A 13113-nucleotide genomic window follows, 5' to 3' on the forward strand; every position below is an offset into this window, starting at 1 on the left:
GAGAGAGGGAGAGCGGCACAGAGGGGAGAGAGATGGAGAGCGTCACAGAGGGGGGAGAGAGAGAGGGAGAGCATCACAGAGGGGAGGGAGAGCATCACAGAGGGGGAGATAGAGGGAGAGCGTCACAGAGGGGGAGAGAGAGGGAGAGCGTCACAGAGGGGGAGAGAGAGGGAGAGCGTCACAGAGGGGAGAGAGGGAGAACGTCACAGAGGGGGAGAGAGAGGGAGAGCGTCACAGAGGGGAGAGAGGGAGAACGTCACAGAGGGGGAGAGAGAGGGAGAACGTTACAGAGGGGGAGGGAGAACGTCACAGAGAGGGAGAGAGAGGGAGAGCGTCACAGAGGGGAGAGAGGGAGAACGTCACAGAGGGAGAGAGAGGGAGAGCGTCACAGAGGGGAGAGAGGGAGAACGTTACAGAGGGGGAGGGAGAACGTCACAGAGGGGGAGAGAGATAGAGAGCGTCACAGAGGGAGAGAGAGGGAGAGCGTCACAGAGAGAGAGGGAGAGGAGCAGATTAATTCTGCAGCGTTTTCACTGAAACAACATCACACACACACACACACACAAACACACACTTATCCGTACCTCTCGCGTAATACATTGTGGCTGGAAAGCATTAGTTCCGCAGGACATGACCTCAGTCTTGTTCACCAGCAGGACTCTGATGTAGTTTTGACATTCAATCTGCAGAGAAGTGGGCCAAGAGGAAAGTTACAGGGGAGCAGAGGAAAGCTGAGGTGGCAGGAGAAATATTCTGTGACGTGTTGCTGAGAAGAACAATGCACCAGACTGGCATGCAACCAAAAGCAAAGCAATCCAGTGTCTGCAGCTCTCCCTCTTGTAAGACCATTGTTCAGAAATAAGAATGGAAACCTATGTGTGACATCGACTGAGGCTCTACAGTAAGTGAAGTATGTGCTTCCGTAAAGAGGGAAATCTGTGTTAACAAAAGGCATAAGATAGATTTATATAAGTATCATTTTTTGTAAATGTTGGCTCTTTGTGTTGCATCAAAGAACTGAGGTGAATGCAGTGAAGCAGCTTTCTGAGAGAATTGATTGTTTTGTGTTATTAGACATCAGCCTTTGCTCTTCATGCACAAAGGCAGAGAAGCGTGACGCTGCAATCAGCTGTTCACAAAAAAAACGCAATATCGTTTGTTATCCGACACGCTGTATTTGAAAGGAAGTCTTATTGTGTGTCTCACTATCTGGCCCTGTAGTCTCTCTTGTGCGCTCTCTCTTCACTGCAATAAAAACAACTCTTTTTTTGAAGGGTCTGAATATCTGTTCTATGCAGACGCCTCCATAAGACCCACGAGGACGTCGCCACAGCAGCTAGAAGATATCAAGATGGCCTCTCTGTACGCCAGGCGGCACAGACATGAAGTGTTGTAATTGGGGGCGTGATGGAGGTTACCTCTGTTTTGCCTTTGCTCTGACAGGACCGCTTGGTGTCCTCGTCCGGTGCCCATTCTGTCGCCTAGGAAACAAAAACAAGAAAAAATAATGAAAAAGAGGCCGAAAAGCAGTCAGCTCCTTCAGACACGACAAACAGTTACGCAACAACTGACTGTTGCTAAAACTGTATTCACGCACAAGAAGATGCTTGAAAAGACTTTAACCTCATTGCTGTTTGTTCATTGTGTAAACATGGCGACCGGCCTGCCAGCACAGAGCTCAGTCGAGGGTAGCGGGCACGGTAGGAGGACGAGGACGGCATTAGCATGTAAATAGCTTTCTCTCCATCTTCTTCCCCTCTCTATCTTTCGCTCGGAAAGTTTGCAGCACTCGCCTCCGCTCCCCCCCCCCTCTTTCACTCCTACCGGCCAATTAGATTCCTGTTGATGTTTGTGTCTTGGGCTTAATTATGGATGCAGGCAGCAGCACTGCACGACTGCACGACAAACACACTAATGCATGTGTATACACACACATGCTACTTGGCCACCAGAGCCGCACTGGCTCTTGTTAAGAGGGTTGAGAAATGTCCCTCTCTTGGCGTGAACTGTATGTGTGCAGGGTGCCAGGGGACCCCCTGTTGGGTGTCGTTGGCCTCCTTTTACTCATCCTCCTCCGCTCTGATCTCACTGCCCAAGTAGGAAGGTTGCCTAAATGTCTAAACGTGATAAAAACAAGTCTGCAATTGTATAACATCAATCCGTCTGATCCTCCATCTTTCCATCTGTTTGTCTTTATTTCCCCCGAAGGGATTATTGCCACACAAGAGGACGGCAGATAATTATCTAGGACTTATGAATCGCCTTCCCAGGACAATCGGCCAGTGGGACAAAGTTGTGACCCAATATTCAGCGCCGCTCGCCAAGTGAGACCGAGCAGGAGTCAACAGTAAACTGGGTCAGTGTTCCAGCAGCCAAATGGAGAACAAACAGTAAACTTCAGGGAAGAGCGACGTCTGATTCACCATGTGGCTCCTCTGAAACACCTATATGCCTCCTTGGACCATTAGGTGTGACTTTGTCCTGCAGTGATTTAACTCCTCATTTTGCTTTAATTAAACTCAGCAGAAGAGACAGTACAGCCCCGAGACTCAGCGAGGAGTTCTGCAGGGAAAATATAGTTGTGAGTTATTAACATTTTCATCTTCAGATCCTAGGAGCAGAGAATATAACTCTTTAGGATTTTAAATGGAAATAAAACAGCATAAGCACATTTAATGAGAACGTAAGAGAAGTGGCTAAATCTTACTTGGGACAAAATGTTGAGGTAAAATGTGCTGAGTTTCTGTTTAAAGGATATAAATAGATCTTTCATTTCGCAGATCATGAAGTATATCGACTGTGCTTGAAAGTTCATTATTTGGGATGATTAGCTTCTACATAAATTCTTGCTAATGAGTGAAATCGCCAGACTGAGCAGTGCTACCCACCGCCTAATGAGCTAGTCTGGGATTTATTTTGCTTTTATATTAAGCTTATGTTCATAGACATTCATGATTGTTATTTGACTGTTCAAACTGCCAGAACTTTCTGTGCAGCTTAAACACTGAGGAGGAAATAATGTTCCACATGTTTGAGACAAATTAAAACACCGCTGTGCACTACCTGCTCAGCACAACATGGCCGACATGCTAAGTTAGCAACGAGCTGCTGGGGTCTGTAGAGATATTGATCGTAGAGATCAAACCTAAACGCTAAAAGGACAGAAACACATTTTCAAGACAACTCTATGTTTGCCAAAATAACTTTATACAGTGATCTTAGGAAAGTGTGCCCCCTGGTGGCCAAAACATATAAACGTGTTCTAATACGTCAGACGGCCAAACTGCACATTATATGTTGTGAAAGTGAAAGTGAAAGTTAAAAACGATACGTTATGTTTTGAACATAATCAAAAACACTTTTGGTTTGGGTTCAAATAAATATGTTTGTGGTGAAAGTTGCTCTTGAACTGCTACATATGTTCGGTGTCGTCTAGTATTCCTTCATGATCAACCATGTGATGATAAATTGCGTAGCAGGCCCCGACTTACCCACATGACCACCCAACGACTGAGGGAAATATCTGCGTCACTATGTTCACTATAGTCGCTAACTTTGTTAACCAGGTTGATGAGAGCCGTGAGAGTGAACTCCAGCAGTAAAACCACACGTTAAAGGGAATTGCACGTGATAATTCTTAGTCTATTGATTTCTTGTTTAATGTATAAATACTTATTAGGGCAGCTTCAAGCAAGCCAAACCAAATGAAGCAAACCCCAGATAAAACAGTTGTACTGTATATGAGCGCAGGTTTAAGTTCATTAGCGTTATTGAAGCTATGTTTAGCTCCTGCAGCCGATAGAGCACCGGTAAGTGGGCTCTGGCCTATATTGATAGTTACAGTTCATCTCCCACAGCAGCTCCCTTCAATTAACCTGCATCAGGCTGCACTGGGGAAAGACACGCTAAGTAAACTGTGATTAAAAAGAGACTTGAGCTCCAGGGCACTGTACATGTAGAAGGCGAGGAAGAAATACAAAAATAAAAGTGGCTAATGTGCTCCACGGGACCTCGACTGTCTAGCCATGCGGTTTGTGTGGCCGCCAAAAACACCACGCAGACACTCAACAACAACAACAACCCTGAAATCCACTTCCCATGAGCACAGCGAGCAGCGTGGCAGCTTTCATTCAGAGAGCAGCTCCGCCCCCTCCGAAGCAGTCCATCACTCTGCCTGTTGAAATAAAAACACTGCTCCTCCGCAGCCCCAGCCTGTCAGCTCCTGACAGGCTGGGGACTGATGGGATGACGTCATTGTAAACACACACACACACACACAGGATGATAGATGCCTTTGCGATGAATCATGGCTTTGGGCATTACCATCTTTTCGGCAGGGCTCCGTCTCCACGCATCCCCATCGGCTTAACCTGCTGACCTTCACCAGAAAGTGCCCCCCCCCCTCCCTGTGTCCATCTATTCTTCTTCACACCACTTTGGAACAAAGCCACACTCACACAGAGGCTGTGAGAATACCAACTCCACCTCAACATCCTCCCCTCACATACCTTCCCTCTGCACCCCTGAATGGCCTGACTGCCATCAGCAGTTAAAGCTGTACACGGTGTGGGTTTATTATCGCAGGGATTATTATTTCTTCCTTTCCAACATAGAGAAAGGGAAGAGATAGAAACTTAGATTTTCACACTGAACCACTGTTGCAGACTCGAGAGTAAAATATGATAAAAGATTGCCATGGTTTAAGGTATGTTTGGGTTTAGACATAAGAACTAATTGATTAAAAGAATAATTTGACGTTTATTTGTTTTCTTGCTGAGAGTTACAAGAGAAGATCGATACCGCTCTCAGTTCTGTAAAGTAAACGCAAAGCAACCGTGAGCAGCCGGTTAGCTTAGCTTAGCACAAAGACTGGAAACAGTAGGAAACAGTTAGCCTACTTCTGTCTGAAGTTAACTAAATCTATCTACATCTGGAGCTAGTGCTTATGCTAAGCTAACCAGCTGCTAGCGTTATATTTTCCATACAGACATTATCGATCTTCTCATTTAATTCTCGGAAAGAAAGCGAATAAGCATATTTCCCAGCGTCAAACGACTGATTTAAGATTAGAGAAAGAGAAACCAATGTTGACTCCCATTTCAGTCACACACTTTGTTGCCTCCAACCTCTTAACCTTTGACCCTGAAGCAGGAGAAGGAATCTGTAACATCCAGCCTCCGCCTGTAACATCCAGCCTCCACCTGTAACATCCATCCTCCACCTGTAACATCCAGCCTCCGCCTGTAACATCCAGCCTCCGCCTGTAACATCCAGCCTCTACCTGTAACATCCATCCTCCACCTGTAACATCCAGCCTCCACCTGTAACATCCATCCTCCACCTGTAACATCCAGCCTCCATCTGTAACATCCAGCCTCCACCTGTAACATCCATCCTCCGCCTGTAACATCCAGCCTCCGCCTGTAACATCCAGCCTCCGCCTGTAACATCCAGCCTCCGCCTGTAACATCCAGCCTCCGCCTGTAACATCCAGCCTCCACCTGTAACATCCAGCCTCCACCTGTAACATCCAGCCTCCGCCTGTAACATCCATCCTCCGCCTGTAACATCCAGCCTCCGCCTGTAACATCCAGCCTCTACCTGTAACATCCATCCTCCACCTGTAACATCCAGCCTCCACCTGTAACATCCATCCTCCACCTGTAACATCCAGCCTCCACCTGTAACATCCATCCTCCACCTGTAACATCCAGCCTCCACCTGTAACATCCATCCTCCACCTGTAACATCCAGCCTCCATCTGTAACATCCAGCCTCCACCTGTAACATCCATCCTCCACCTGTAACATCCAGCCTCCACCTGTAACATCCATCCTCTACCTGTAACATCCAGCCTCCACCTGTAACATCCAGGCTCCACCTGTAACATCCAGCATCCAGCCTCCACCTGTAACATCCAGCCTCCACCTCTAACATCCAGGCTCCACCTCTAACATCCAGCCTCCACCTCTAACATCCAGGCTCCACCTCTAACATCCAGGCTCCACCTGTAACATCCAGCATCCAGCCTCCACCTGTAACATCCAGCCTCCACCTGTAACATCCAGCCTCTACCTGTAACATCCAGCCTCCACCTGTAACATCCAGGCTCCACCTGTAACATCCAGCCTCTACCTGTAACATCCAGCCTCCACCTGTAACATCCAGCCTCCACCTGTAACATCCAGCCTCCACCTGTAACATCCACTTCCTGTGGACATTTGAACCACGACGGAGATGTGATGGGGCCGAGGTGCAACTGGAAGGTGACACATCCAGAGAGCATGATGGGTAAAAGGTCTTCTGGCACTATAACCACATCAATACTCCCGCCTTCGCCTTCGCCTCAAGCAAACAAACAACACCTTCCTGGTGAGGTGACGACAGTGTGAGTACATCAGTATAAGATCTGTGGGTTTCAGACGTAAACAAAGCATCAATATGGACCGAAAACTGCACTCGACATTGAATTTAAAACACTATTCTTGAAACACCAGCCAATGACAGAGGCAGACCGTTACAGCCCTGTGTCATGCTCAGCCCACGAGCATGTTTATTATGTGTGCCTGTGGCCTAAGATGCATGTTAGAGTTCATTTCCATCTATTAGCAAGACTAACACCCACGTGCTCTCCCTGCCATCAAGTCCCCTCCAGCCTGACACCACATTTCCCCGCTGCAGAATATCTTCCCCCGGGCGACTTTCTTCAAGGAGGCAGGAGCGGGGCAAAAAGGGAATTTCTTTTCTTTTTTATCGGCAAATAAAATAGCAGAAAACACAATTAGTGGCAAAAAAGAGGATTCATTACTTTTACTGCAGAAAGATGGTGGCCGGGCTGGAAAACAAATTATATTTTTACGAGAAACAAAAAGAAAAAATCGAGCGAGAGACGTCGAGCTGGAAGCACTAATGAAGTAAAGAGCAGCGGCGGAGGCAGCAAATGTGGTTGTTCCTGAAATGTGGCACTGTGTTGATAAGGCCGCCTCTCACTGACACACTGCTAACATTATGTGTGACAACTAATTATAACTCATGAATATTGTAAATAAGTGTGTCAGGGGAGTAATGGCTGTTTGAATAGGAGCTGTCTGCCACTTGTTATAGTCGAGAGACATTTGCATTCCAATGCAGTGAGATTGAGTTTCATCTAGAAGAGAATGAAAATATTACAAATGTCTTTAACATAGAACCTAAAAAGTTAAGTTTGAATAATATCCTGCATTAAGTAACAGTTGAGCTATTACTTAATATGTAAAGCTAACATAAAGCAGCAGAACAGCATCTCTATTCTAATAGCTCTCCATGCATTGATCGAGGATGCTCTTTAAGTGAGACGTTTACTTAACACGTTTGTTTACTCCGGGGCATGAAAACGTAGAAACGCTTTATTTATCATTCATACAAGGAAGTCATTTTCAAAATGTATATATTCACAGGAAGTGGAAACAAATCTGCATTTAGTCAAAGTCTCATTTTCTACCCCTCTTTCCTTGTTCTCTGCATCTACGTAATCTGCTATTTAAAGCAACAACCCACACACACACACACACCTTATACACACACACACACACCTTATACACACACACACACACGGTATGGCCAACTTTGGCACTAATTGGTGCAGAGGAGAAACACTCTGCACCCACACAGCAGTGAACACCGCTGTGCACAGGTGGGACGCCAGTGACGCATCCAGAGCCGACAGTTCTGTAAACCCCAGATTATGATCATTAATATTATTCAGATTAATATAATATATATATATGTAATGCTGACTACAGCTCTGAAAAGAATCAGTGCACGAGAAGAGAGGAAAGCAAGTCAGGACGGGCACACGCAGAAGCCTCTTCGTCCATTCTGATCATTCCAATAAACTAATATTTTACGACGACATGATTGGCTGTTGGCCGTAGTCTTTGCGGTGAGTTCAAGTTCAACTTTTGGGCCCAGAAACAGGAGAACTGAGGCTCATTCACTCTTTGCCCTTTTAAGAACGTGTCACTTCCTCCTGCTTAATATGTGCTGATCACGCACGTTCTCTTGCAATCGGCTTGTAGAAATGCCGTCAACATTTATTAATTGCTCCCATGTTACTACTTTAGCAAGTTTTATTATCTTATTGGTTTTAAATACAAAGGTTCGTCACACAGACGAAAAGGTCAAACGAGGGAACGCAGCAACCGGGCGCCATTATTTTATTAGTGATGACTGAAGGAGAAACATGTTTTCACCACAGAACTTGATATGATCTTTGAGTGCACCACTTTGCACAGAAAGGGGGTGCACGCAGGGGGTGCACGCAGCAGCTCTGTGGGGATTTAGTGCAACATATGAGTTTTATGAATTGTGAAATGTTAGCAGCGACACAGATTTGTAACCTACGCATTTTATTGTCACAGCTGCTGTAACAACGGCCCACATGTGATGTTAAACAGCTCGTCTTCTTCACCACTGCTCCCCCGGTGCACAGACATTGTTTTGGGAGGTTGTTGAGTCAATTTGTGTCTTGATATTATTGACAATCTGTCTCTCTAAACATGTTTTCTCATTTCTTTCTTGTTGGGATGAACTTTGCAGTATTCTCCTTTACTTTTCAAATGTCAAATGTTTAAATGTTTACTCGCAGCAGAAGCAATGCTCATTATTAAACGGGGAACTGGCCATTCACTGCAAATAAAGGATTGAATGGCTGAATAAACAGATACATATTTACATAAATAAACACCCGTAGGTTCACATTCACGGATATAAACACACAGATACACAGTAGGATTTACAAAGCCACATGCAAAACCACAGACTTTCAACAAGCCTTTGTCTCATAGCTCATTGTCTCGTGGACACACCCACATCCTCTCCTTTGTGTCTCTCTCTCTCTCACACACACACACACACACGCGCACACCTTCATCTATACACTGCTGCAGACATGGAGAAAAGCAGCTTTCAGTGTGTGTTGTTGTAAATGTTCTCACATCGTTGAGGAGTGCAGTGGGTGCAGAGACCGACTGACAGACAAACAGCAAATAGTCGTTCAGCCATGAACACAAAGCTCCAAACACTTCTGACAACGTCTCTGCTACTTCTGTAAGTGTGAAAAGCAGCACTTAGACAAACACAACACGGATCCAGTGTAAAGTATTCTGCTGTCCAGATACAGACTCCACATTTCAGATGTTTACTGAATCACAGATAAGTTCTTTTACGAGCGCTTGTGTTGAGGAAACACTAACGTGACCTTACACACATACGACATGCAGGTACATCCCACTAATGTGGACCGGCGGTGTAACGAGAGAACGGTTGTTCAGAGAGGAGCGGGGTCATGTGACTGGCACAGGTGGAGCCTCTGAGGCCATCTGGTGGACAGGTGGGGAATGACGATCACCTGCTATGACAATATTAATACGATACCGTTTACTTTGCTATTGCTAGAACAACATGTTTGTGGCAAAAAAAATCATTGTTGTATTAAATAAAAAGAGCAATAATTCACAAATAACTCTTTGTTGTCTTGGAAACCTCAGAGCTTTGACTGAATATATAAATTAAAATACATTATGGATTAAAATAATAATCAAATCTGGAAATATCTGATAAAAAACAGCTGACCAAATATTCAGCACCAACTTTTAGTACTAAATAAATAAAACTAAAATATTTGTTACAATATGTGTGTATTGTATGGTAGCTATGAAAAAAGATAAATAGCCGTTTTATTTTTTAAGATACAGATCGAGCAAGAAACATGCAGCAAGGGGCCGAATTAAAAAGAGAATACAATGTTTAATAAAACCTGTAGTGGTTACATAAGAGTTCAATATAACTCTCCCTTTGGAAATATAGATTTGCTTCTATGACTGATGATGTTTTTAAAGAAAATGAATATGTAAAATATCCCCGCAGAGGGAGTTTTACAACAGATTTAGTGTGAACAATAAGCAGTTTTCTCTTCATGTGATGTAAAAGTGTTGAAGACATGGTGCGGTTCAGTGTGTGCCTGTACGAGGCCGCCCACTCATCCTGCTGCTGCCTCCCACTCACTGTAGTTCCACATTAGGAGGCTGACAGGTGAGCAGTCTCTCCATGACCAACCTGCAGAGGATTATTCCTTCTCCTCCACACTTACTGTACTTTATGCTCCCACACACTCACAAGAATGTACGCATGGTATTAAAGCCCAGCGTGTATACATAGGGCTCATAAGAAATGTGCAAAAACTCACTTTGTTAAAATTCCAGCACAAATGCTGTGAAGTTTAACGCTTACAGATAAACACTGAGGACTCTGCATAAAGTTTCTCTCACCTCTGCAAACTTTCTTTTGTTCCTCCACCACCTGACGACCAAAGACTACAAACACTGAAGCAGAACTACAATTGAAGAAGCCGTCACTGTTATTTCCGGTGAGTGCAGCTGTGATCGGTTTGAGACAACACTACTCTTACGGAAGTCACGCACTACACAACTAAGTACATATATAGTAAACTAATCCATATTCCAAATGTTAAAATATATATATATATAATGAGTCAAAATATAAACGTGTCCTCTGTGGCGGACCACATAATAAATTCGGATGATATTGGCAGTTCTCTTTCAATTCAAACTTTATTTAAAAACAATAATGAACATATTGCATTATACAATATATATACACTAAACATGTTTTCTCTGGCAGCAGCCAAAAACAACTTTGTGGACACGTTCCTGTGGAAAGCACTTAATAAAAACCAAAAGCATGTTTACCTGCGGGCCAGGTGTCCGTGCACAAACACATTTAGAGACATTGCATTAGAGATGGTCGCTGCGCAGGCTGCAGCACATTACAGGGTGACAAGCCGCCTCCCTTTCCTCTCAGCTCGCTCACACATTATCCCTCCATTCTAACAAAGACGGCATCAATAATTAAATCTCCGGCCAAACTGCGGCACAGAAATTAATGGAGAGTGTGAATGAAATCAGCCGTGAGTCATCAAACCTCGGGGTCGGAGAGAGCAGCTTGATACTCGGGGCGAATGAAGGGTGTGAGCATCCGGCGGGGTCAGCTTAGTGTCCGTCCCGTGGCCTTTCATTTATAAGACCCTCTGCTTTCTCCATGATCCCTCTCTGGCCTTCAGCACTGTGGCTGTATGTGCCATGCATAGTGGAGAGGAGAAACCATAGAGAAAGGAACATGCATCACTTCACACTAATACTACCTGCGTGAGAAAAGGTCAAGCGTGTCTTCAGCATAACGAAATGCATCCTGTCCCGAAGGATTTTTAAATAACAGATCATTTGTTTTACTTCTGGTCTGCTGGGACGACCCCGAACATCTCTGTTGATGAGGGAGTTCCTGTTTGAATAGGAGCAAACTGTGACACTTGACCTCAGCACTGCTCTGCCGACCTGCGTCCACTGCAGGGAAGCGATGCATGCTGGGACCAAACAGCAGCTGTTTGCTGCACTTTCCTTTAGACGGACCGACTGGTTTCTACTTCATGTTACTGTCGGATGTGACTCTCACTGACGGCGGCCTCAACATTTGGTTTCAGTTAATTTATTACAATTTAAGTTAGTGTGTAAAATATTCTCATTATCATCCAGAATGATGGTGAAAATAAAACCAGTAATCCTTGTTGTTGATCACAATCTTAATATAAATCTGCTTTATGATATTGATAAAGTTTATACAGACAAACATAATTATTATATAAAACTCTTTACATGTGCAAATCATAAAAACATTAAATTACTTTTACGTTTAAATTAATTGCTTCTATTTAAGGCTCCAATTTAGGATTATTTTCATTATCTATTATTTTAGTAATTATAATTTTTTGATTGATCAACCAACCATTTCTAAAACGCCCATGACACATCAGAAAGTAATGAAGGTTAAGGTGACGTCTTTAAAATGTTTTTACCGACCAAAGGCCAAAAACATTGAGTTAATTATAACGTTCGACAAAGAAGAGCAGAGTCGATGCATTAACCAGACTAATGAAATATGTACAGAGCCAAGAAGAAGTTAAAAGACTGTGTAATATATCAACAAATGTCTTCTTCTTCCACCTCTGCTCATCTGTTTCTCAGCCTCACATCTGGTAAAGAGGTCTTTAGCTCTAAAGAGACGGACCATCATGTCGCGCAGCAGGACGGCGGCCTGGGGGCCGCTCATCATCAGCTGGCTGTGGGAGCCAGAGACCACAGATCAACTCCAACAACCCCGAACACAAACGACACGTCAAGGACAAATCCCAGACCCCCGACACACAGGGGGGGCCGTCCTGTCGCAGGACTTCTGATACGCTCTCAGAAATAGCGGCACAATAAAATAGCAGTGACCTAAACATCAAGTCAGTCTTGCACTGGGAAGAAAAACAACAAGGCCCCTCTGGGACGCTCTATCTCGGGGGGAATGTTTAGCTCTGGAATGGAATAACCACAACCCGATTACCCCCCAATGCATTTACAAAAAGAGCAAACCAATCAGAGGGGAACGCTGTGCTCCGCCTCATGCAGTCCAACAGCAGCAGCTACGGGATCACGCTGACGCCGTGTGTTTTGGACCTTAAAGAGACAAAAAATCAGAAGTCCAGCTGAACTTTTCTGACTCAAATGTTTCCCTGTCGTCTCCCAACGCGTCCCATTCTCACGGTGACCTCAGACGGCGGTTTTGGATGAAGGAGCAGCTCTGGCGCGGCGTGTACGTACATTATCATCTAGAGCGCTGAACAAAGTGCACACAATACTGTTGGGAGCAAAAGTCTGCATATTGATGCACAAGCTGATTGTTTCACACGATGTGAGACTAGCGGGGGCGACATAATGGACACGCAGAGAAAAGAAATGCAGCAGCAGTTCCACATCAGGAGCAAAGACTGTTCTTGTGAGGAGGAATGTCACAGAGATACTGGGGGATGTGTTCAGTAAATGGGATTTAGAGAATGAAGCCGGCACAGAGGTAGATATAGTGGACTCAGGTGGATGGAGACAGATACGTCTGTGTTTACATTCCACCTCCATGTTGATGCCGTCTTGCATTATCTGATTATCTGATGAACTCACAAAGACCTCTCCTTCGCACGTAACGCCGAGCAACACACACATTGTATATTCTCCATTTGTT

General features: G+C 44.6%; 1 protein-coding gene across 1 annotated transcript in view; it reads right to left on the reverse strand.

The window, feature by feature from the left end:
• The window catches only part of sema5ba (sema domain, seven thrombospondin repeats (type 1 and type 1-like), transmembrane domain (TM) and short cytoplasmic domain, (semaphorin) 5Ba), an 81128-nt gene that overhangs the window by 55337 nt on the left and 12678 nt on the right, over positions 1-13113 (reverse strand). The window contains exons 3-4 of the mRNA XM_029459313.1: positions 1419-1481; positions 585-683 (exon numbers count right to left, since the gene is read on the reverse strand). Coding sequence (XP_029315173.1) covers positions 585-683; positions 1419-1481 — 162 coding nt within the window. The remainder of the gene's footprint in view (positions 1-584; positions 684-1418; positions 1482-13113) is intronic.

Source organism: Cottoperca gobio, chromosome 21, assembly GCF_900634415.1.
Source record: "Cottoperca gobio chromosome 21, fCotGob3.1, whole genome shotgun sequence".
Taxonomy (NCBI): domain Eukaryota; kingdom Metazoa; phylum Chordata; class Actinopteri; order Perciformes; family Bovichtidae; genus Cottoperca; species Cottoperca gobio.